The sequence below is a fragment of the Ambystoma mexicanum genome, chromosome 1q (genome assembly GCF_040938575.1).
Source record: "Ambystoma mexicanum isolate Mex_15411 chromosome 1q, UKY_AmexF1_1, whole genome shotgun sequence".
Taxonomy (NCBI): Eukaryota; Metazoa; Chordata; class Amphibia; order Caudata; family Ambystomatidae; genus Ambystoma; species Ambystoma mexicanum.
In genome coordinates, this window is record NC_090922.1 from 1,114,512,483 (window position 1) to 1,114,539,219 (window position 26,737).

Here is a 26,737-nt window from a genome sequence, read left to right on the forward strand (position 1 = left end):
GGTGTGCGTCCAGCCAGAAGGTAGAATGGAGAGAGTCGCATAGGTTGCGGAAAGGACCTGAGGAGTCAGGAGAATCAAGATGGATGTTAAGATCCCCCAGCAGGAGGAGTTGGGAGGAGAAGAAAAGGAGAGAAGAGGCCAGGTCAGCCCATTCGGAGAGGAAGAGGGTGGGCTGGCCCGGCGGCTGATAGATGGGGGACAGAGTAAGAGAGGAGACAGGAGCGAGAGAGTGAGCCTGTAGACCAGACATTCAAAGGAAGAGTTCCATCCACTCAAGGGGGAAGCTGTAATGTTGTAAACCAAAAAAAGCAGACATTTGTACAATACAGTCACATTAATCCTAGCAATGAAGTGGGCAAGGCCGTGCGAAATAGAAAACACATATTTTCTACTTAATGTAGCTCCCAACCCCATTTCACCCATGTGTTGTCAGAGTTGTGCCAGCCCGATCCCATTACACAGACACCATGTTCAGTCAAACACAAACACTAACTCAGATGAGGCAGGAGGACTTTTTTGTGTGACCTAAGAATCAATGTTTCAGCTTCAAAAAGCAAATAGCGTATTCGTATTCCAACGCTAGCCTTGCTTGTCACTTGGACACACTATCAAATCAGTACATAGAAAAGACAGGTGTGGAGAAAATACAATTTATGTAAATTCATACACGCTCCTCTTTGCAGCTCCGCTGCGAGTGCCACCATCAGATCAGCTGGACCAGCTGATATCTACATTCTGCATCTGCTTTGGTGCCCCAGCCGCAGTGTGCCTTGCGCATACAGCAGAGCCCTTCCACATGGAAGGCCCGATCGCCGCCGTGACTCGATGCAATCCTAAAGCATCTTTCAAATTTGACGCCGAATCTGCCTCCCTTCCCGCCAGCAGCCCGCTCCCCCGTTCGCCCACCAGCCCTGCCGGCTCCTCCTCCCCTCCCTTAAAGGTAGAGGGAGGGAACCGCCAGGCGAAGCCGCGAGGAGAAGGCCAGAGGACAAGGCCTGCACTCCTCTATGCAGCTCTTCGCTGCTCGTTTGCCACGAGGTTATGCCGCATCATGGGGGTAAGGAGCCTGACTATTGCCAACTCAAATCAAACCCAGGCCTTGCCACCAGGAGCCTCAGACTACGTGCCCACACTCTAGAGGCCACCATCAGCTCCCAGCCCCTCCCCACGAGCACCCACAATGCACAGCTATGCTCCCGTACCATGCCACCCACTTTACGTGCTAACAAGACCAGACTCATCCGCCCAACTACAAAGCCCATGGCTATTATAGCTACCTCCAATATAGATGCCAATGATGCAACTTTACCCCACCTCCAATTGTACTGCCTCTATGCTAAATGTGATTCCACCTGTGTCCACCACCACTGAAAATGAGCCCCCAGTGCAAAATATGTGATGTGCAATTCTTCTATCCCCGTTTTGAATGCTATTGTGCCAAATGTGATTCCACCTGCGTCCACCACCACTGAAAATGAGCCCCCAGTGCAAAATATGTGATGTGCAATTCTTCTACCCCCATTTTGAATGCTATTGTGCCAAATGTGATTCCACCTGTGTCCACCACCACTAAAAATGAGCCTCCCCCGTGCAAAATCTGTGATGTGCAATTCTTCTACCCCCATTTTGAATGCTATTGTGCCAAATGTGATTCCACCTGCGTCCACCACCACTGAAAATGAGCCCCCAGTGCAAAATCTGTGATGTGCAATTCTTCTACCCCATTTTGAATGCTATTGTGCCAAATGTGATTCCACCTGTGCCCACCACCACTGAAAATGAGCCCCCAGTGCAAAATCTGTGATGTGCAATTCCTCTACCGCCCCCAGCGCAACACCGACCACGCCCACCACCTCACACACTCTTCCCATGCACCCCTCCACAGCCACTACAGAACCCCACCTCAAATGTGCCATGATCAACGCTAGGTTCATCAATGCCCACGCTCCGGATATCCAGGACATCATAACCACCGATGACCTCAATCTGCTCATGATTTCAGAAACCTGGTTACATGCGCTCTCCCTTGCACTGCCCAATGGCTACTCCATCACCAGACAAGATCGCCTCTCTAAAGTTGAAGAAGTAGCAATCATTGCCAAAGACTGCCTCTCCATTAGAAAGGTAGAGAAATCCTTACACAACAACAACAACAACTAACTCCAAGTCAAAATCAACCTCTCTCCCCATTGTACCATCGCTGTTCACATTGTCTATCGCCCTCCAGGCCCAACAGGAGACTTCCAAGCCTGTCTCATCCACCTCCTCTCTGACAACTTTAAAAAACATTTGAAAGCCATTCTCCTTGGGTACGTCAACCTAGGCCTCATGGACAGCAAAGACCCAGCAGCCAAATCCCTTGATTTAGCTCTCAAAGCACTAGGCTACAAGAACACCATCTTTAGCCCAACTCACGCACAGGGCAGAACACTCGACTGGATCGCACAGCCTAACTGTCCACTCATCATCACTGGAAACACTCCCACCCCATGGTCTGACCACCATATCATCGCCTTTAGCATCCTCACCACCAACTCCTCAACTCCGTCACCCCAACCCCTACCACCCTGCCTCGCAAGAAGCTCTCGTCAGCTCACTAAGGAAAGGCTACTGCCCTTCCTCCAAGGCCCAGCCTTCAGACCACCTGTCTCCACAGTCCCAGAAACTCTTGCCACAACTTATGTTGTTGCCATCAAAGCAGCTATCAACTCCATTGCCCCACTTAAACCCCGTAAATCCAAACCCACCACCCACTCCAACTCCTGGTTCACCCCGGACCTTCTCACACTCTGCAACGATTAAAAGGCTGCACTTACAGAGTGGCAAACGTCCCACTCTGACAAAGATAAGTTGATCTTTAAATCCTGCGCTACTGATTACAAAAAGGCAATCCCAAGCAAAGGCCAAATCTTTTGAATCCAGAATCTCTCACAATCTAGCACAAAAGAAATCTTTGCCATTTTCAGAGAGCTAGAGCCTCCCACTCCCGCCCCCCAGAATTTCACCAAAGACAAAGCCTGGTGCGATGAAATTCAAACGGCCATGCAAACCAAATTGAGCCTTCTCCAAAACAAAATACTAGCTACTAAACAAGGCCTGTCTAATACGCATATCCCTGTCCCACCACCAGCCTCGGATCCCCCCCCAACCCTTCTCCTTCAAACCCATAAAGGAAAAAGACATCATCAATATAATGAGGAATATCAAACCCTCTAACTGCAAAGGTGATGCCTGCCCAGCCACTATCATCAAGGACTGTACGGAAGCGCTAGCTCCTTTCTTGACAGCCCTTGTCAATGCCTCCTTTGCCACAGGGAAAGTCCCTGCCTCCCTCAAGGAAGCATGTGTCCGCCCTCTCTTAAAAAAACCTACTCTCGATCCCACCTCCCCTAACAACTATAGACCCATCACCACTGTCCCATTCCTCCTCAAAATACTGGACAAAGCAGCCTACCTGCAGGTTCAGCACTTCATTGAAGAGAACAAACTCCTGGGACTCTGCCAATCTAGTTTCCGCCCCAGACACGGGACTAAAACCTCCCTACTTGACCTGAAAAACCAGATGGACGATGCCAGAGACATGGGCAAACCATCACTTCTCCTACTTCTTGAACTATCCGCGGCGTTCGATCTTGTAGATCATAACGTCCTATGCCATCACCTCTCCTCCACTGCCAAGTTCTCCCCTGACGCCACAGCATGGATCACCTCCTTCCTACAAGACAGAACCATGCAAGTATTCTCTGACTTAGCCTCCGCCTCACCCACCATCATACTCTGTGGTGTGCCCCAAGGCTCTTGCCTCTCCCCCACCCTCTACAACATCTTCACACAACCCCTCATCCTCGACGCTATGGGTATCTCCTACACCAACTACGCGGACGATACCCAGATCCTCCTCACCCTCACTGGCAACTATGACACGGACTCACTGACACTTAACAACCTCTACAACACCATCCAAGCCTGAATGGCAGGCAATGGACTATGCCTCAACTCTGACAAGACCGAACTCCTCCTGGTAGGTTCTCCCCGACACGCTAAAAAATCTAGACTCACAATTTAGTCACTTCACCATCGACACCATCAAAATACCTGTCTCTGACTTAGTCAAAACTCTTGGAGTCTATTTGGATTCCAACCTATCCATGGACAGACAAGTCAGCGCAATTGCCTCCTCAGCCGCATATCATGCTAAACCGATCAATGCAGTCAGGCCCTTTCTCTCCAAAAAGAATTGCACAAACATAGCCAGAGCCATCACTGGCTCCAGGCTAGTGAAAGGAAACGCCCCCAATTTCAGCACGATCCTCCCCGCAATGAGAGACAATAAGGGACTCTCCCGTAGTGGGAATAAGACCAAGACAGAGTGCGGGTGAGCGTAAGTGGGAGTTTATCCAAAGGATAGGGCATGCAAAGAACTCTGCAACCTCCGAGAGCGCTCTGTCTGACAATAGCAAAGACAGGCGTATTTCTAATACAAAAAACGTCATCAGAACCTACACACTATAGGGAGCACAAGTTAATTGGGATTGGGTGGCGTCGACTAACTATAGGTGTTGCTGCAGCGTGGTTGGTCTTGGCGTGAGGACGTCACTGGTCAGCCTCGTGGGTTGGGTTGGGCCTGGCAGGCCAGCTTGAGGTCATCCGAGCGGTGTTGGTATGCTGGGGCAGCCTGTGACAAAGATGAATACCTTTCCTGACTCGTTTGCCCTAGGCCATGCACACTGCAGTTATTCAAGAAACGACATCTAAGTTCATCAATAAATCGCTCGGCAGTTTGTCTTATAAAATAAACGCAACACATGAGGAATGCACCTCTTGAGAGGTCCGGTGATTGTCGGTTAGGGTGAGATTTACCTGTGTCCTATTGACCGGTATTTTAGGTCGAGGGGCTGAGTTCTGGGGCCTGAGCCGACTGGTACATGCCTGTCTGCCGCGTTAGAAGTTATTATATAAATGGGTCTCTGTGTCTTGTCCCAGTGATGGGGGTCGTTCTTGGGGTGGTCTAGGGGGAGGGTTGTGGACTTTACGAGAGGGTGCTGGTAGATCAGTGGATTCAAAACGTGGGTTTATTACCGTGCTGTAAATAACACAGGTGGTGGGCTGTGGCCTTGGGTGCGGTACCGGGGCCTCTGACTCTCTGAAGCGGCTCCAGCTTGGTTGGGGGAGGTGAGGGAGCGCGGCACAGGCCTTAGCTTCCTTATCTGGCAGGCTTGGTAGGGTGGGAGGGAGAATGGCCTTGCATATACTCACAAAGGTTTTTTCCTCGTGCGTTGCTAACTTTTGAATGCAGAACTTTTATAATGTTCCGCCTTATTTTGATGTTATTTAAACACACATATATATTTCCATTTCGTTACACATTTCTTTAATACAGTCGGTCCGAGTACCTTTTCGTTACCTAACATTATATTTACTACATGATGTGATTATTTTATGTACATTAAACGTTACACGAGGTCGTTCTAGGTTATGGCCTACAGAAATTGATGCTCGCTGCTTTAGGTGATTAAGAAAACATATATGAGTAAATAAAGGCTATACATTTGGTCGACATCTTTCTCTGTGGTTGTAGCAGCACTAGTCCAGACCTGGGGTGGTATCATGTAACGTTACATCTTTATGGTTTATTCACAGTTTACAGGATCTGTTTAAACCGAGGTAGTTCGTTAATACCAATACTTGAATTATTTTCTACTTTCTTCAGATAGTGATGCTTCAGCTTTTTTCCCGTCACCCCGGCCTCGCGGACCAGGTCATGCAGGGTGCAATATTACATTGTGGACGATAATAATGTTACAGTGTTAGCATCTCGGGTTAGCTCATATCCGACTTTCTCATGGGAACGCGCTCGCAGCGGATCTACCAGGGCTACTGCGGCGGCAGAGATGCATGAAAGGCCCTCCAAAGGTGGGGGCCTCGTTACAGTGTGCTGAACTCACGCCATGTTTGCTAAACAAGATGGCTTCTAGGCCTAACTGAATTTTGGTATATGCAGGGAACGGATATGTGTGGGCAATGTCGTCGGCGGGTGACCCCTCCTCCACCTGGGCCCGGGTGGCATGAGGGGACGGCCACCGAGTCATGGTCCTCACCTGGGGAGAAGGCTGCAGGTGAGGAGGGCCTCGCGGCCAGTCCTCCCCTACACTAGACTACTCCAATGTACTCTTTCTAGGAACATCCAATAAAAACCTGGAGAGGATACAAGTCATCCAGAACAATGCTCTCCATGCAGCCCAAGGCATCGCTAAAGGGAACACAGCTCGGAGGCCAGAAAACTAGCCCACTGGCACCCAATAAAGGAAATAATCGTCTTCACAGCTCTGACACTGACCCACAAGTGCATTCACCTCACTGCTCCTGATTACCTCTCACAAAGGATCCACCCCGTCTCCTCTACAAGACCAATCAGATCACCCTATACCTACATGCTCTGGATCCGCCCACTCTGGCTCTTTTTACTAGTGGCACACAGCTTCCCATATCTCGCACCCACACACTGGAATGCCCTACCTCCCACAATCCGAGGTGAGGCCTCCCCCTTCGCTTTCCGTAAAGCAATGAAAACCATCCTCTTCTCATAAGGTCCCTTGTATCAGCATGAATACTATACATAGGACCCACTGCATAAGCTGTAAAGACCAATTGCATAAGCTGTAATGATAACTATGGCTGTATCAGTTTATAATATGCCAACAACTGCTACCACGCCTGTACCTCTGTAACTAAGCTCTTGCAAGTAACAGCGCCTCAATGCCCTTGGGCTGTTTGCGCGTTATATAATAAAGAAATAAAAAATTCAGGTAAGAGTTTACATTGGTGGACCAATAATATGGTAATCCATCTAGTCAGTGCTCCAGATAAGATTTGATTTGGAAGTGGGGGTATTTTACGCCCTATTTTTTTTAAAGTTGGGAGTACATTTATTGTTTAGGGAGTCAAAATGTAATTTCAATTCCCAACAGGAGTATTTTATAAGCTAGTAAAAATCTGTTTTAACAAAAAAACGGATGGGTTTTTGTAATATGTATTTCTTTGCACCTAGTTATTGATGCACATTAAAAGATACATTTTTACTTCTTCCGATCAGGCAGTAATAATAGTAGTAGTTTCTTCCCGTGGTACAATGAGCACTACTGGTCCAAACATATCCATGGAGCTGTGAGGGTGAAAGCAGGGGTGTCAGTTTCTACATGCCTTTTTTTCTATTTTTTTGTTGGAAGTATATGTGCTCCCCATTTTAATTTTTGGGGAGTATTGATGCATCCCTTCTCTGTAGGGCTGCATCTAGTTCTAAGAGACTTCACAATAGTGTTCTACAGTTATGTTAATACGCATTTATCCTTTGCCCATCACCCGTGTAGTAGTCTTACATTGCAAGGTTTATCTGAATAGTGCCTTGTGACCCCACCCAGGTCAAGTCTGACTGTGATCTGTGAGGGGTGGGGGACGGGAAAGAAAACCGGAAGAGCCAAAGAACAGTTGAACAAAAAAATAATTAGTGGGTACAAGTGGGTTTTAAGGAGCAACTGGCTGTGGTACCAGGGATGAGGGAGTAATCATTGGTAGTGGATCAGGAAAAGGGGGAATAAACCCCTATCTATGATGCCGGACAATAGTCTCTAAAGTCAGTTTCTAGTTCATTACTTGAGTGGTACTACAATACTCAGTGCATGGTGGTGTGATTGACTCTAAATGTGGTCAAGCAGGCCACTGACATATGGAGGGTTAATTGCCCTACAACATTTTGAATGCTCCCTCACATAAACAAGGATACCAATCTGGGGGTGGTAGGCCAACTGACAGAAGTGCCAGAGCCAAGAGCTAGCAGTGAAAACATGGATTTGGTGAACACAAAAGAAAAAAGCAGGAAGGGGGGAGGACAGAATCCTCTCAATCCCTCAAGAACCAAACCATTTTAGCCACTTCATGAGGATGGATTGGGTGATTGATGTTGGGTGCTGTGAAAAATGTAGCGCTGTAGTGGGGAGTAGACTACCAATTCACAGAGTTATATAACCACCCACAGTAGGAAAACAGACCCCAAACTCTGTATCCAGAGGAGGAATCCACTTCTATGTATAATCCTGGACACAAACAGGACGTGCACAGTTATTTTAGAAGATGTAGCCATATGTGATCCATTCAACTGTATTATAAAAATATGGGCAGGGCCGTCCTACCAAACAAGCAACAATACCTTGGCTGCTAAACCCAATACAAGAGCAGTGCGTTAACTAGACGTTGACAACTATTACACGTGTAAGTGTTGCCATACTTCTAGTTGTCAAAAGAAAACATGTGCAAAGAAACGCACAGTATAAATGAGATTATGCAACATAAAGAAGATACCTCTGGCGATTACACAGAAATAAGAGACATGTGAAATTAGTTGGCTCACGAAACTTAGTGATCATTAAGGAAATCCACGTTTATCCCCAGGGGAAGTATGCATTAAATCAGGGATCACAATAATGACATCAAGGTAATAATTGTGAGTATTGCATCACATTTAAAAATACAAACAAATGCTGGCACGAGTGAGGCCTACCTGTGGCAAGTGGAGTTCAGGGTCCCGCCCCAGCTTGCCAGTCATGCAGGACCACCATCTCAGTGCTCCAATCCCACTCTAGTCTGCAACAGCGCCTGTTGTGGGTCGCCCTTTTAAGTGTGGGCCTGTGCCCTTTTAAGAATGAGTGTCACAACACTCGTAAATTAAAGAGGCTCTGCTGGCACGAGACGGCAGTGCAGCAGAGCCCCAGGAAGCGGCAACTTGTGTCTGCGTATTCTTTGTGTGGTGATCACCGCGTGATCGCGGCCTGGTCCTGCAGCCCCGGCCTGGGTGCCCCCCAGAGGCGAGGCTGCCACAGCTGGGGTGACTCTCGGTCCCAAGGTATCCTGTCCGGTGATACGGACGAAGCAGGGTGTTCCCTGCCTGCGGTCAGCTGCGTGTCCACAGCATCCTGGGCTTGCCCAGATAAAAAAAAAAGAAACATCAGAAGGAGACAGAGACCCCGAAATCAAAGGGGGCATGGCTTACGTTCAATTGGGCCCGCTGTGGTGAATGGAGAACTTCATCAAACAAATGGAACATTGAGTAAGCCACAGCAGAGGGGAGTAGACGTGGCCCACGAACGGGCCAGCGGAAAAAAAGAAGCACCCTCTGCCAACGCACCTTGAGAGGTGGCAGAAGATTGCTTCAGCCTGGAGTTGGGAGCAGCATTGGGTACGCAGCCGCAGAGGCTGCCTTACACATTAACCAGTAGAGAAGGCAGGGGAGAGTGGGCTGCGAGAGTCTGAGCCTGTGGGATAGTAGGCAATGTTGGACTGACCTACACAGAACTTTGTGGATTTCCTGGTGGGGCTCTGCTCCAGGGACCTCTTTAGTGTGGGTACCCCAATGATTTTCTGCTCCTCTTACCCTCTATCCCAGTCACCCCACACCCTTCCTTTCATCAGACTTCATACCCCCACATCACTGTAGGAAATCGTTAGTTATAAAGATTCTAGTCTCTAATTCCTCACTATTAACGATGTTAATGTGTATTTCTGTTCAACTACTTTTTAATCTCTATAGATGGAGAAATGTGCTTTTAAATTCACTATTTGATCCCAGTTAGACACATGTTTTTGAGTGGAGATCTCTCAAAACCATTGACCCTGGCTTAGCTTGCTGGCTACATTTACTCACAGAGTGTAATAGGGGGCCATTTATAGAAATATTGGAAGGGGAGGGAGATTGTGTTGGTAGCCTCCAATGGGTAGTTTTCCTTGTTCAGCTTTATGTCAAAAGTAGCTGAAATGGAAAAAGTAAACATTTCCTAGGGAAGATTCGCCCCCGCTGTTTTCACGAAGTAATCTAGATCAGGGATACAACTGGATCTGTGCTTGGAGTATTAGCCAGACCCCTCTTTTCAGCTTGCCGCTGGTATCTCCATGCACCCTAAGAGTGCCCTTTTGATGTTTCATTTGGACTCTCCACATCTGACTTAAGGGTGCTGGTGTTCTTCGGATTTAGAAAGAGGCTAAGGGACAAGACTGTTAGAGGAGGATGCTTTGCAGTTGTCTGATTAGTCTGAACTGGTAGGGTACTTAAGTTGCTTTCATGTTCTTTTTTTAAAGGCTTTCACCATGACGGCTGAGGAAACGATAAACGTTAAGGAGGTGGAGATAACCAAGCTGATCTTGGATTTCCTGAACTCAAAGAAACTTCACATCAGTATGCTGTCTCTGGAGAAGGAAAGCGGAGTGATTAACGGCCTTTTCTCAGATGATATGCTTTTTTTGAGGTATTCCTTATATACATTCTTAAATACAAGAGACACTCCTTGATTTGAGGTGCAAGTATCAATTTATGATGAACATGATTACTTTTTTCCACCAAATGCATAACTTTCCATTCCTGGTGAAGGGCCCCTCCCCTGGTTTGATTGTGATGTCCAGAATGTATTGAATGCCTTCCAGTGATGAGGGCAATCCGCCCAAAAGGCTGTGTGGTCCTGTTTAATCTGTGTGAACTTTACTTGGCCATGTATCTGGATATTGCCAGAACTGAGGTTCCCAGTGGGGGCATACTAGGGGTAAGTGAGAATGTAAGAGGCAATTTCTGTAGGCACCCTGGATATTTATTCCTGGACATATTAAACAGTAGAGTTTGTAGAATGTTGTGCTGATCTCTTAGTGTTAAAACACAGTTTGGCTATTCTCTTTGAAACCTGTTAGTGTGTATTTTTGGACAGGCCCGCACAGCATTTTCATACCAGCTACTCTGGCATTTGTAACTTATTTTGGAGCACAGCTCCGATTCATGAAGTTATTCACCCCATGATGAACTCCCCTGCGCCACCCTTCTCCTGTGCCTGGCCTGCACACTGGTACACCAAATACAGGGAAATGCTCAGTGCAAACAGGAGATTTTCAAACCTCTGGCTTTGTTGTCCCCACCCACTGGCCCTCCATAGAAATCTCTGTCTTCTATGTATTATTTTTCACATTTCAAAAATATTTTGTTGGATATCCAGCACTGCGCCCCCAGCACCCATCTGGGTGGATGGTTGCTATTGACCCTCCACCCACATAAGAACTGCTGGGGAATAGTGTTGTCTGCACCCTCTGCCTCATAAATATGCATAGAGTTGGTGGCAGCAGATCCCTTGCCACTGCAGCCAGTCCCTTTTACTGCACTCAATTCCCTATAGTGAATCATGAGATGTGTTTGCGGTATTTGTGATAGCAAACAGATTGTGGCACTTTATCACTCTTATATCACACCAGTATCTTCTTTGAAAATTGGGGTCAATATTTTTTAAACTGAACTTGTTTCATAGAAACACTACATCTTACTATATCATGCTAAAATGTTTATTGGCAATAAGCTTAATAGGGTAGAAATATGTGTGATCAGAAGTTAATTACGCTGTCCCATGGGGTAAACATTGTGTCCTTTGAGGAAGCGTTTTTCTGGCATACCTTTGCTAACAAGATTTTTCAAATGGACTTTTGAAATCCTATTGTGCATGAATACCAACTAGGCCTGTGTGCGTGGCCGTCTGCAGAGCTTTTCTTTGTTTTAAGCAGACAAGCGTAGGTTACAGAGGGATTTACCTACAGCTTTTGGGAGATTAGCCATTGCATTGCACAAGATTAGCCTCTATTTTAAAGGTTCTTATCTGTTGAAAGCAAGCTAATTACCCGCTAGTGATGATTGAGAAGAATTGTGATTCAAGCAAGGCTTTACTAAATGAGTAAAATATTCAAGTAATTCCTTCTGTTTTATTTAGACAGCTTATCCTGGATGGACAGTGGGATGAAGTTCTGCAGTTTATTCAACCTCTGGAGTGCATGGAAAAATTTGACAAGAAAAGGTAATCTCACAGTCAGGTGGATTTTGTTTTTATTTAGAATACCACTTCTACATTTGCCATTTTGTTTATGTAGTAAATATTCTACCAAGAACTCTGGCAATAACCATGCAGTGTTTTACTTGTTCAAATGTTTGCCGGCGGACTAATTATGCCGACATTTTTTGTCTGATGAGTGCAAAAGACACCTATGGGACTCCTGCTGCTGAGTGAACCGAGCAGTGATGGAGAGTTGCGAAAAAGGTTACGAAAAGTAAAATAAGCAAAAAGAAAACTCATTTTAAAATGCATAGATTTTTTCTCAAAGAAGGACTGCAGCAAGAGTTGTAATATTTGAGAATCCCAAACTTGCATATGATGAGCAGAGTTTCAGAATGTGTGGAGGAGAAGCCAACCGGGTTACTTAAAGGTTGAATCTCTGTGGTGCTTTGGTGCAGATCCCTCCTGTGGGGCACCTATGACCACTTTTGGGAAGAGTTCTGGGACTCAGCAACCAGATCCAAGTGGGGATAATTAAGTGGTGTCGGAGATTATGGCGCAACTGTGGAAAGGGCAACGTAGGCTGCAGTAGAATGGAGAGTTTGCAACCGCAACTGATGCCTTGGCAACAGTCAAGATGGTGTCTGCAGGCACCCCATGCAGGCGTTGAGGCACATGGAACAAGTCAGGGCTAGGGTAATCTTGGGGATGCAGCAGTGTATTGTTTGTTTATTTATTTGGTAATGCGCACCGAACCCTAAGGTAGCTGGGCGCAGCAGGACAAGAAAACTTAAAGGTTGGTTACAACAAATGCAGGACAAGTAAACTTAAAGCTTGGTTACAGCAAATACAATGGGTACAAACGTACAGAGATATAATGTGCTACCACTTACGGGTTACAGTAAGGGAGTGGTGCTGAGATCACATATTGCATGTTGCAGTCAGGTAGTACAGTGGTAGTACGGTGGTAACCGGTACCGTGAGAGTGGCCGAGCTGTAAGCCGAACTACCATGGGGCAGCAAGATAGAAGTGGAACATAGATAGGGTAACAAGTATCAAGTGCCGTCCAGGTAAGGTAGGGTGGGTGTTAGCAGTCATTTGTTTGTAGCCAATTTAACATGTTACGTCTGAATTTAGGGTATGGTTGTTCGGCTCTTATGTCTAATGGGAGTGCATTCCAGGATAGAGCTGCTTTGACCAGGAAACTGGAACCGCCAGCTGTAGTTCGTTTGAATCTAGGAATCTGTAGAAGTTGGGCATTAGCAGATCTAGTTGGGCATCTTGAGATTCTCCTATTTATTCTTTCTGAGAGATATGGTGGTGCTATCTTGTTCAGGCACTTGGACGTAAGTGAGGCTGTTTTAAGAAGAATCCTGTTGTTTATTTTTAACCGATGTACATCTCTTCTGAATTTGGAGATGTGCTCGCTGTTGTGGATGTTCAGGGCTGCTCTTAAGGCGTTGTTTTGTAGCCTTTGGATTTCATCAATGATGTATTTGTTAGCGCCTAAGTACAAAGCATTACAATAGTCCAGTCTGGACATTATAAGTGCATTAGTCAAAGTGATGTAGCTAGTTTCGGAAAGAAATGGTCTGCAAGCTCGGATGAGTTTGCAGGTGTAAGCAGTTGAGGATGCTAGTGAGTTAACTTGTTTCTTGAGGGTTAATGTGGAGTCAAGGTAGATGCCTAAGGTTTTAACTACGGGCATCACCTTTTACTGTCAATATTGAAAGAGGCATAACTGGGGCTGAGTTTTCTTAGGTTCGCCTCTGAGCCTAAGATCAGTATCTCGGTTTTGTCGTCATTCAGGCAGAGGCCGTGGGATGCCATCCATGCCTGCATTAGGAGGTATATTTTGTTTACCAAGGCTGTGTCCTCTAGAAAGTTGCCCGAAAGGGGAATGAGGATCTGGGTGTCATCTGCATAATTTGTGTAGGCGACACCCAGTCTGTCCACCTTATCGAACAGGGGCTTGGTAAAGATATTATACATAGTAGGTGAGACGCAGGAACCTTGAGGTACGCTGCAGGATGTTTGTTTAGGGTCAGCGGAGGCTGAGAGGGAAAAGACTTTCATCGTGCGGTTTGCTAGAAAGGACTGGACCCAGGTTATGGCATCACTTGAGAAATGGGCAGTCGACCTGAGGTGATTGCACAAGACTGCGTGATCCACCAGGTCGAAGGCAGCAGATAGGTCAAGGAGGAGTAGCATAGCCATTTTCCCATTGTCCTTCAGCTCTCGATTTGAGGTTTAGGGTATATTAAGGCTATTTCCATTCCATGTAAAGGGTGGAAGCCGAATTGACACGATCCTAAAAGGTGGTTGACTTCAAGGTAGTCCTGAATTTGAAGATGGACTACTCTGTCGATTATTTTGAGTAGGAAGGGGACTGTAGTAATGGGTCTGTAGTTGGTAGGGATAGAAGGGTCTAGTGTTTGGTTTTTTAAGCAGTGGGAGAACCCAGGATTGATTAAGGTTATTCGGCATTGTGTTAGTCTTGAAGGAAGCGTTAATAAGCTTAGAAATGAAAGGGGCTAAGTTTCTAGCTGCGTCCTTTATGATTTGGGCCGGGCAGCTGTCTACCTTGCAGTTTGAAGGTTTTAGGGAGAGTATGATTTTCTCTGTTTCGAGGCTAGAGATTTTAGTAAATCTGAAAGGTAAGGTGGTTCTGTCAGATGTAGGTTGGATGGGGGGTTGCTGCTCAGATGGGAGCAGTGAGGCCTTTTTATTACCTATTTTTAGTTGGAGGGAAGCAATTTTATTTGACAGAGCATTTTGTATGTCAGTGCACCATTGCTTATCTTTCGGGATGTTGTCAACGGGAGAGTTCGGTGCTTCCATTTCCCGAAGGATGGGGAATAGTTCCTTGGTATTAGACTTGGTTTTTGAAATTCTATCGTTGAAGGTATTTATTTTGTGCTAATTTCTTTTCTGTAGAGTTTTGAGTGGTCCGTTAGCTTAGCTTTGTTTTCATCAGTGGGAGAGTGGCGCCAAATGGATTGGAGCTTTCTTTTTTGGAGTCTTAATTCTTTAAATTGGGGCGTAAACCAGTCATTGAGGTGTGATTTCTGTCTGCCTTTACAAAGTTCGATAGGTGCAATAATGTCCAGTGCCTTAGTCATGGAGTTGTTGAAGACCTCCACTAGTAGGTTAGGGTCTGTATTGCTGGCTAGGTTATTGATGGAGGGAAGGAGAAGCGGGAGTAGTTTTTCCGCTGTGATATCCTTTTTACTTCTGGTTGGGAGTGGTGGTGCCATAACAATGGTTTTAGGGCTGAGGAAATCTAGTGTGGAGGAGAAGGTGATTAGATGGGGGCAGTGCAGGATTGTGGGGCAATGTTAGTAATAGCAATTCAGATCAGCCACCCAATCGAGAGTCCTTCCTTTAAGGTGGGTAGGGGTAAGGACTTTTTGTGTAAGCCCATGATCGGTCAGTAAGGCTGCTACTGATTGGGCATGTTTATTATCAAGGTCGTTAAAGCCTAGGTTAAAGTCCCCCATCAATAAGATCTGTGAGGAGACTTTTATGTTATGGGTTAGAAGGCTAGTTAGGTCCTCCTCGAAGGTTCCCAGTGGACCCGGAGGTCTGTATGCCAAATGGATAGTTAAGGTACGGTTACTGGATAAGGAAAGTTTGGCTGTGAGTATCTCACATGATTGGCATGGTGGTGTGGAGGCTAGTCTAATGGATAGGTTAGTTTTAGATATGATAGCTAGGCCGCCACCTCTGGCATTAGGTCTGTCAGCTCTGAGTTTATGGTAGCTATCGGGTATGGCTAGCATAAGGGCAGGTCCTGCTGCCTCATGAAGCCAGGTTTCAGTTATTGCAAGCCGGTCCAAGTCCCCATTGGTTTGAATGTCTGCAATTTCAGTGGCATGTGCCGCGACTGATCTAGCATTAATGAGTGCTCCAGATAAGGTTGTCGTGTTATTAAGTTTGAGGGTGGGGGAATGTTTAGTTATCTGTTTGCTCATACTCAAGGGAGTTTACTGACTGGAGACATGTGCAGAGTTAAGGTTGTTATGCCTGCCCTGCTGCCCTAGCTTGTCTGAGGGTTCCCAGGCTTGGGTGGCATTCCGTTTGATTAGGCTGTATTGGGTGGGTTTTTAATTGGTTTTAGGCTCATAGAGACGGGACAGTCTTGCTAAAAGTCTCATGTTTCTGCCCTGGGGTGGGCATGATGAGGTAGTAAAGGTGGGCATTGTCATGTAAAGGCCGAGTACAAGTAAGAATGACTGGTTCCTCTGAGTTTTGCTCATATTCAAAAGGTTTAGTTTACTTTATTTATTTATACCGCGCGCCGAACCCTGAGGTAACTGGGCGCCGGAGACTTGGAGCATGTTACAGCAAGAATATACACATACAAGTATAACATAAGGAGCTAAAGACCGGGTTACAGAGTGGTCTGGACACACACAAGCGACGTAGAAGCATTAGTTAGTGAGGGCACTCTTGTTGGCAAGCCAGGACTTCATTTTTGCTCTGAACGTCCAGAATGATGGTTCAGCTCTAAGGTTAAAGGGTAAGGCGTTCCACAGTTTGGCCGCAAGGACTGGGAAGCTGGAGCCACCCGCTTTTTTTAGGGAGAATGAAGAGATGGAGAGGCAGTGAGAGTATGGCGTTCTGGTGGGTCTGGCTGATGTGCGTTTGTTCAACTTGACTGCCAGGTACTTGGGGCATCATTGGAGAGGCATTTGTGGACTATCACAAGTATCACAAGAGATCTTGAGGTGATTCGGTCCCTAATCGGGAGCCAATAAGCATCTTTCCTATGGCTGGAAATGTGAGAATGCAGCGGGATGCTCAGGGCCGCTCTCAAGGCATTGTTCTGAAGCACTTGTAATTTGTTAAGGTTACGCTCTGATGTACCAATGAAGAGAGTATTACAATAGTCAATTTTAGAGAGCACAAGTGCTCTGGCTAGAATGATACAGCTGGCCGGCGAGAGGAACGCTTTGCATGCATTAATGAGCTTGTTGGTATAGGCCATGGAGGAGGCTGTTGCGTTAACTTGTTTTTTGAGTGAGAGGGTGGAGTCCAAGTAAACCCCTAAAGTTTTGATTTCTGTGGCCACTGAGATTAGATTGTTGTCTGTGTTGAAGGAGGCGTAACGGGGGTCCAGTTTGTTTAGCCGGGGTTGGGAACCGACGAGAAGGAGCTCCGTTTTCTCGTCGTTAAGGCATAGGGCATGTTCTGCCATCCAAGCTTGGATTTCCAAATAGAGGTTGTTTATCCATGCAGAATCCTCTACATAGAATCCTGAGAGGGGGATGAGGACCTGGGCGTCGTCAGCATAATTGATATATGTGACACCCAAGTTGTCCAGGCGGTCGAAGAATAGCTTTTTGAAGATATTGTATAAGGTCAGCGAGACGCACGAGCCTTGTGGGATGCCACAGAGGATGGGAATGGGGAGGGCTGAGGCCCCAGGCGAGAAGACTCGTGTGGTTCGGTCCGCTAGGAACGATTGGACCCGTGCGGTCGCCTGACTGGAAAAAGCAGCTGAGGCTGCCAGATGTTCTGTGAGGATCTGATGGTCTGCGAGGTCAAAGGCTGCCGAGAGGTCGAGCAGAAGGAGTATTGCTAGATTTCCCTTGTCCTTTGCCTCGTCCATCTGGATTTTTAGGTCCAGAAGGGCTGTCTCTGTTCCGTGCCTTGGCCTAAAACCAGATTGTCTCAGGCCAAGGAGGTTGTTTTCCTCCAAGTGCTCCTGGATTTTCAGATAAGCCACTCTGTCTAGGATCTTCAGGATATAAGGTACTGTGGTGATGGGCCTAAAATTAGTGGGGATGTTCGGATCTAGAGTCGGTTTTCTTAGAGGCATGACCCACGCCTCCTTGAGGCTCTTAGGGACTGAGCTAGATTTGAAGGAGACGTTGATTAGGGTTGTAATGAACGGGGCCAGATCGTTGGCGCCTTCCTGGATGGTGGTAGCTGGGCATGAGTCCCCTTGGCATCTGGAAGGTTGAGGCCTTTTATGATGCTTTCCACTTCAGTCGTTGAGACAGGGGTGAAGGAGAAGGGTGGTCAAGTGGAAGTTTTACTATATAGTGGTAGATGGTTTGCTCTTAGGCCTAGGGTGGATTTTTTTCAGTTCAATTTTAGATTGTAGCATGGTGATTTTGTCTGCCAAAGCGTTCTGGATTCTCTCGCACCAGTCTGCATCTTTCATGCAGGTTTCTGAGGGTGGTGAGGGGGACTCTAGTTCCCTTAGGATAGTGAAGAGCTCCTTTGTTCTTGATTTTGCGTTGTCAATTCTAGTGTCGTAAGTCTCTTTTCTGGCTCTGGGGAGAGCGGTTTTGTATGTAGAGGATGCAACTGTGAAACAAGTTCTGTTGGGAGTTTTTCTCCAGGTAGTTTGCGCCATACGTTTGGCGTTTACTCTGGGGTAAACCATTTATTCAGGTGGGCTTCTGTTTTAGCTTTAGATAGTTTGAACGGTGCGATTATGTCTATGGCTGATTCAAGGGTTTTGTTGTAAAGGTCAGCGAGTTTGTCCACTTCTAAGTTGGTGTAATTCGCAGGGGTCAGGATATTATGAATTGGGGGCGTAGATTTTGCAGAGTGATGTTGCGGTTGTTCCTAGATAGGGTTTGTGGGATGATTGCTGGGGCCTTAATAGGCATTGTTTCACCTAGGATGGAGAAGGAGATGACGTGGTGGTCTGACCAGGCAATTGGTTCATTTGTGAGGATGGTAGTAGAGCAGTTGTGATCTGCTAGCCAGTCCAACGTTCTGCCTTTGTGAGTTGGACCTGAAACCCTGTGCTTGAACCCAAGTCGGGAGATAGTGTTTTCCAAGGAGAGTGCATTGGGATCGTTGGGGTCGCCAAGGCATAGATTTAGGTCCCCCATTAGGATCATTTGAGAACCTGATTTAGTATTGGTAGTCAGGAGGTCGGAAATCTCTTCCTCGAAGGATGAGATTTGTCCAGGATCTCTGTAGATAAGGTGCAAAAGGATGGTTTGAGCAGCAGAGAGTTGGAGCTTAACTGAAAGGAGTTTGGTGGCACACAGACTAGGCGAGGAAGTGGCTCTGAGGCCACGGGAAGGTTTGGCGATTAAAGGCCACTCCTCCTCCTTTGCCAGAAGCTCTATCATTCCTTAGTATAGAGTAACCATCAGGTATGGCGAGGGACAAGGATAGGCCGGCTGCCTGGTGCAGCCAGGTTTCGGTGAGGTGTGGTCAAACTTATCACAAAAGTAGGCTGCTCAGGTTGTCATGGGCTAGGCTAATTTCAACTATCACAGAATAGGCTAATGGCAAGTAACACAAAATAGGTTAATTTCAACTATCACAGGATAGGCTAATTGTAATTATCACAGGATAGGCTGGTTGCAAGCATCACAGGATAGGATAACTTCAAGTAAACATAATAGCGTAATTGCAGTTTAACAATATAGCCGTGAGCTGATCAGTTATAGCATGTAGGCCAGTGCACCTGTGGTGGTGTGGCTGTAATTCGAACACTGCCAGTTACAATCTATATTGTAAAAAGGCAAGTATGACTAAGAAGCAGCAATAGTTTAGTCAAGCAGGTGTTGCGATTAGGCTATTGCAACTATAGTATGTCATCATACAGACAGTCTGTTTTACACATAGGCTGGTAGGCCTGCAATGTGACATAATGCAAGACAAATATATATTGCACATGGGCAAATGTGGCAGAGGGGCGATGACAATAAAACAATCAGGTATTGCATGTGGGCTTACGCGGCTATAACGCGGCAAGAGTCGAGTCAATCAGTAATGAGTATAGTTAAACTGTATCTTTAGTGATCTTAGAGGGGAACTCTCTTTTAGGCTAGAGGGCGTGACGTTTGCTCCGTGGACTTAGCAATGGGCAGAAATCATCTTGTGATTTGGATGTGAAAGGCGTATCGATTCAAAATGTACCATGGGGACTAGATGTCTATCAGGGATTGTGTATCTTAATCTGCAGACAGCTGCAGACAAGGCCCTTAGAGCCGTGGCATGTATATGAGGTACAGGAATGTTACCTGCAGGCGCGGTGCTACGGTGTGCATCTTACGTGCAGCAGTGCAGGCTCTGAGTTCATAAGATCTGCATAGGAGTTGTGCGTGGCCATTCGGCGGGTGAGGGGCAGAGAGAGCGGGCCACGGCCTGCCGTCACTGACAGGCACGGACAGGGGTGGCCTTCGTCAATTAGGCCGGCTTCCACCTCCAGTCGCAGAGGATTGGCTAAGTAGCCTTACTCGATCAGGTTGCTAGGCAACCAGAGTAAACAAAATGTAGGCTTGTTGGGCAGCGGCCATTTTAGGTTGCATCCGCTTCGTGGTGGCTTGGCGTGGACAATGGAGGGCTGTGCACTCACGAGAGCCTTGGCGAGCAGCTGGAACGGGTCCCACACGGCGGTGTAAGTAGGCTGTTCCGTGAATCTTGAAGGGCTCTGGATGGAGGGGAGCCGGTGATGCGCTGTCCCTGCAGCTTAGACACTACTGTGGGGCCACGGCGCTTGGCTTGGCAGATCCTATGCAGAGGGTGATGCGGAGGGGGCTTCTGCCCAGGCAGCGATCTGCAACAGATTCCAGGCATGGTTCATTTTGGGCAATGCTGAGGTACCCTGACTGGAGGAAGGTGGCAGTGTACCTTGGAGTCTAGTTGAGGGTAGTCTGTGGACCCTTGCTGATGGTGGAAGACTTTCCAGTTCCACACCACCACCAAGCCAAGCAGACCTACCACTGATGTGGATACGCCAAAAGGGCAGAGCTGATTCCTTGCACAATAATCTGCACCCTAATTGGTGTTGTGATAATGGGGATTGGGCACATATGGGGCTGCCCGAAACCCTTTTTTGTGGATCAGAGGTCCATACTGAGCACCATTCTTGGAATGATAGAGCAAATTAACAATGTTTTGGGTACCGAAGCAATAGAGGTCGACGATAGAAGGGAGGCTCAATGGTAGGTTTCTGTCCTGGACAATCAGGAGGATTCTGCACTTGCGGAATAGCCTGCTGGTGGGTTAGATGAACACAAAGTAGGAATCCCTTCTAAATGCAAAGTTGGTATGAGTATTAAATGTGCACCAGCTGGGATTTGCTGACAAGTGTATGGATCGAGGGTGGGACTCAGTTTGGGGAAACGATGGAGGACCCAGGCCACCACCGACTATGTTAAATAAGCCTGGCAAGAAGTCATCTAGCGATTGCCTTGGTTGAGTAATCCATCCCTGTCATTTTGTGTTTAACCAGATCTGCTACTATAATTGACAATTTGCTAAAGAATACCAAATATTTTCAAATTTCACAACGTTCTAATGATCACAATTCCAGTAATGACAATAGGAGGGCTTTCACCCTACAGAAAAACCATCTCTGAAGATAACATTCCCTCAATCAAACTTCTTAAAAATACTTCCACAACTGCTGATAACCTAACCGTTGCAAGATGGAAAGAATATTGCCAACTCACCATGAACCATTATGAAATAAGTGATGAAATGATGACAAACCGTCCTCAGAAAGCTAAAAAACAACTCTGAGAACTAGACTGGATTCAGACTTGTGAGAGCAAGAGTAAATATAAACTTTCTCACTTTACACACTACGAGACAAGAGCCCTCAACGAGCCACGAAAATACCTAACAAAATTCCCTTGCAAGCGCATTCGAGACACCTTCCTGTGATTCAGATTGAACATCCTGCCAACCAGAGAATATCTTGCTCGCGCTGGTCAAATCCCTAGAGAAGAGAACCAATGCAGATTCTGCAAAAAGAACACTGTAACTGAAACTCTCTTCCACCTCTTTATGGAATGTACCTCCTTGGATGAAACACAGAGAATCTTTGCTAACATGCTCCTGCAAGAACAAGCCTACCAAGAAATAGGTGAAAGATGGGAACAGATCACAAGCAGACACTCTTTTCCACTCTTCTTTAGAACAATGCAATTCTGGGAAATCATAATGAAACTGATTCCAACAAGCTAATCCAGAATTGCTTGACATCAATCTATGTCTCGCCTGCTGAACAAAACAGCCTCTAAACACTCCCCGATATCCGCACCACTCACCTCAAATATGCTAAAAGTTTGTGTCCAAACTATATAGCAAAATAAAAAATAGGAGGGCTTTAGCCCAGCAACTGCCCAGGAGACCAGCATAGATAACTTTGTTGTAGGAATCATTGTGGAGGGGCACGCATGAGGCAATGACGGTGGAGCCCTGCAAATCTGTGCATGCTTGGATTCAGCATTGGCTTGATGTACAGCACTGTCAGGCAGCAGGAGCACCGTTCACCCATGTCTGCGAGCCTGCAGCCTTAATGCTCTGTAAGGGTGTCCCTAATTACGCTCACACCAGAATAAATACACCCCTCTAGGGAAATAAGGCCAAAAGTCTATCTTGTAAGAATAACGAGTTTAATCTTACAAAAATGAGGATGGTAGCAAAGAACTCTGCGGCCTGAAAGGTCTTCTCCTGTCCCTCTTCCGTTCCTTTCTCCTGCCACAGTGGTCCCAGGCAGGAGGTTGTATAGGCCTATCTTGCTGTAATTGCGTCACTGGATACAGGCCCGGACTTCGTCCCAGTCCATCATGCTTCCATACAAGGGATTCTCCAGAGCCCTCCTTTCTTTGTCAGTGGTTTCCGTCAGAACATGCAGCTCTACATTTTGCTACCTTACATAGAAACACACTGCAACCCTGCAGACTTTTACAAACCTTGAGGCCTAGCCCCAGGAAAAACAAAAAATGTGTATAACTAATTTTCATTAATTCTGTCCATATTTCACTCATTCTACTCCTGTTTTGCTGGGCCCTGTAGGTTTCCCGAACCCTTAATGCTAATTTGTCCCATTTTCATTTTGTGCACCGAGCATGTAAAAACCCCTATTCTTAGCCTGCATAGACTTTTGACGGACAGTAAACAGCTGGTGAGTCATGTGCTCTGCCAGAGCTAGCTAGCGAACATCACAGCAATGCCTGTAGTCAATTTTTAGCACAGGCAACATTCTTGGGAAGGAGGGAGGGGGTGGGGGGAGTTTGCATTTATCGTGCTAAGATTTTTACAAATGCATAGGATCTGACATTTACAAATGTATTCAGCTAAGAGTTAATTGCGCCTTATATTTAAACAGTAACTGCCTTCTTCAGTGTCTGCCCATGTCCTTATTCAGTGCCTGCCCATGTCTGTGTATGTGATTATATCTGCATGATAGAGCCTTCCCAGTGCCTATAGCACCTAAAAGAGGTCTTGCTTAATTCTAAAGCGCTCGGGGGCGGGGGGGGCGAAAGTACCCTAGTTCCTTCCCAACATTCCCCCCTTTCGTTACTTCTAAAGTAACAAACTCATCCCCACCCGACATATCTATAACCCCAGAAATATTAGTTTGAGTTTTGCTGTTTATTGTATGGCAAGGTGTTTTAGATCCCCCAATTGATACCATCATCTTTGCACTATTGGGAACTATATTGACACAACATCGGAGACCTAATTGGCACGTGCAGAAGAGGACCAAGAAGAATACGATAACAGGCACCAGTATTTTTACTGCTGCCCCCAGCTATTATGGGACCCAATAAAAGGCAAGCAATAGCCAATCTGTGTTCTGAACTCCACCTTCTTTCTTCATTTGAACAACTAGATTGTGCACCGCCTCAATGATGTGGGATAATGACCTATTCTCAGCATCCTCCGCGGGTAAAAAGTGCAGCAGTTGCTTCCCAACTTTTTACACACTCCTTCTATGGCCGTTAGCAAATACAGCATGTAGCGTTCTGCATCATCATGAGTCTCAATGAACAGAGCTCTATTTTGATGGCGTTGAACCCATTCGCTGTGTCATTGGCCTGCTGGACTAGCTCCCATCGGCCTATCTGCAGCCACTTGGCATTCACAGATGTTTGTACCCCAGTAGCCAAAAAATATGAAAAAGTCGATGCTGAGCTAAAAAGTCGATACTCGTCAGGTATTCCTCTGAGCAGTGCGGAACAGTCTTTTGAGACAGTTCGATCTCTTCTTTCTTCCCAGCTGTTGAACTCGTCCTTTTTCTGGCAGCATACCTAATTCTTGTGTGATTTGCAAGTTTCTTTCTGCTTCTTTAGGTGCTGGAGTGGCAGTTGGCACCTTGACTGGTATTTCTTCTCCCTTCAGGCATTCTTCCGGGATTACTAGTAGCACTGAGTGCAGGGTGGCCAGTGAACACTTGTCCCTGCCGGATGGTGGGAGGTGCAAGTAGGCTTGTCGGCCACAAACCCAGTAGTAATTCATCACTGCTGCCGTACCTTTCGTAATATCAGGGATCACAAGAGTGTGGTTGCACTGTGTGTGTGTGCCAACAGGAACTGTTCCTTCATTGCAATTTCATAGTCCATGTCTCTATGTATTCACACTGGCTTCTCCATTGTTGCAATCCATGTCAGCCTTGTGATGTATTGGGACCATATTTGCGCACAAATAGTCTCTACTTGGGCTATTGTTTCTTTGCTGTACTCGATCAGTCCATCTGCCGGGCACGTCACTGTGGTGCCCTACCATTTCTCATTGACATGTGATTACCTCCCAAGGAAAAATATGGTACTTGTAGACACTTGCTGTATTTCGTATTGGCATTGCATAGTGATGGTTCTAGATTAATGTTTCTCAACTGCAGCTGTGTGCCTGGAATGTGTCCTTTATCCTACATAGTGCAAGATGTATCGGGCATTGTGCGTCTGTAATTGAGACTGGATGTGGAACTAAAACCTTAGGAGCCCCTGTTGCGTGCGGGATAAGTGCACACACGTAACAACTTTCATTAATCACATTTCTTTCTGCAGTACGCATATCGAAGTACCAACTGTTGGACTGTTGGACGATTCTGAGTACTCAATGTCAGAAATGGCGTCAAAGCCCAACCCCTTATATAAATCATTCGTCATTCGTACTTCCCGTTTTATTCGTCTAAGAAAACCTGTAGTGGAGGCCGGCAAAAAGTGAGAATTTCTTTTCTTTTTCATCATAGACATATTCATACTAGTATTATTTTCCAACTGTCCATCCCACCCTTTGAATGGCCACCCAATATAAAAGACCTACTTTCATACACTCCAACAACCACAATCAGTGTCATACAAAACAATATAATACTAAAAAAAACATAATGCAGAATTCCTAGAACAAATGATGATAATTTTAACCTTATCCCTACATAACAGAGAGGTTTGAACATGTCGGTCAGGCATCCTTGCTTGTCCCTGGAGAGGAGAACAAACGTTATCTAGAAAGAGAGAAAGACAGAGGGCGAGAGGGAGGCAGAGGGCGAGAGGGAGGCAGAGGGCGAGAGGGAGGCAGAGGGCGAGAGGGAGGCAGAGGGGGCGAGAGAGAGGGAGAGGGGGCGAGAGAGAGGGAGAGAGGGCGAGAGGGCGGGGGAGAGGCAGAGAGGGCGGGGGAGAGGCAGAGAGGGCGGGGGAGAGGCAGAGAGGGCGGGGGAGAGGCAGAGAGAGCGGGGGAGAGGCAGAGAGAGCGGGGGAGAGGCAGAGAGAGCGGGGGAGAGGCAGAGAGAGGGGGAGAAAGGGAAAGAGGGAGAGAAAGGGGAGAGAGGGAGAGGGAGTGTCAGGGAGAGGGAGTGAGAGGTAGAGACCCTTTTCCCACCAGGACCAACCGGGTTCTGGACCTTCAAAATTTGAAAAATCTAAAAATTGAAAAAAGATACAAAATGAAAAAAGAAAAGAAAGAAAAAAGAAAAATCGGGCATGTGCCACTGCACACCACCCCAGCATGCACCCCTTAATAAAACTTCTTCTTTGATTATGTCCTTACTCTGTTGATTGAGCTTTGCCTTGTCTCAGGTGCTCTTCGGACATCCGAGAGATGCACCCAATATCTTAACTCCTTCACACGGACGGCGAGAGGCATAGAGAACACCACCTCATATGGACCTTAACCTGGGATTGTTCCATCGACGCACAACGTTTTTTACGTAGATCAGCTCCCCAGGCAATAATGGTCCAGTTGTGACAGATAAGTTTGCAGTTGCTGTCCCTTCCAGTTATCCTGTCCTTCGCTCCTGGGTGGCGCAATCTGTTGAGAGATATATTTGATAGCACGTGTTAGTGCTGTTAAATATTCCCAAAATTCCTCTCCTGGTACTGTGACTGCTTGATGTGCATCTGACGCTTTCCTCACAGAGGATATGGGGGTTTGCATGCGCCTGCCTGTGACTATTTCATGTGGTGTCAAATGGTGGTCCTTACTAAGCTGTGTGCGTAAACTGAAGAGGACCAAGGGCAACCAGTGTACCCAGTTTTTCTTTAACGTGGAACACAATTTTGACAGTTTACTTTTCAAAAGTCCATTGATCCTCTCCACAAAGTCATTAGCCTGAGAGTGGTAAATTGAGCACATTGTGTTTTACGCCCAATAGCGCTGTGACATGCTGAAATAGCGCATTTATGAAATGTGTGCCATTATCTGATCTCAATACCTCACAAACGCCTCCCTGACCAGGAACCGTGCTGCACACTTCGCATCTGAGTGTGCACATGGGCCTGTCTCCACCCATCTGAAAAGGGGCAAACCACCACAGTAAGGTACCTATATCCATTGCTCCTTTTGCCCATATCTGCATAATCTATATGCAGTTCACGGAATGGCCCCATAGGGCGAGGTAATGTACCTCTTAATGTCCGTAATGTCATCCCTGTGCTGCAACTTTGATATGTCAGGCAGTGTATTGCTTTTTCCGAAATGCTCTCCTAGAGGAGTGGTACAAACCAGTCCTCCTGAATATCTGCCACACTATTTTTGGAGCTGTGGGAGGGAAATGTATTTGCTCAAATGCCACCAAGTGTAATTCTTGGGCATCCCCACCTTCCCAGAACTCTCCTATCTCCACAATAGATCAGTGGGAGACTGTTTGCATCCCCTGCGCAACCCTAGCTCCTTTTTCTCC

General features: G+C 46.6%; 1 protein-coding gene across 4 annotated transcripts in view; it reads left to right on the forward strand.

The window, feature by feature from the left end:
• Window positions 1-26,737, forward strand: part of WDR47 (WD repeat domain 47) — a 1,275,124-nt gene that overhangs the window by 264,162 nt on the left and 984,225 nt on the right. For all 4 annotated transcript variants that reach the window (XM_069641848.1, XM_069641845.1, XM_069641847.1 and 1 more), the window contains exons 2-3: window positions 10,126-10,292; window positions 11,784-11,867. In XM_069641848.1, the coding sequence (XP_069497949.1) occupies window positions 10,135-10,292; window positions 11,784-11,867 (242 nt within the window). In that variant the 5' untranslated portion in view covers window positions 10,126-10,134. The remainder of the gene's footprint in view (window positions 1-10,125; window positions 10,293-11,783; window positions 11,868-26,737) is intronic.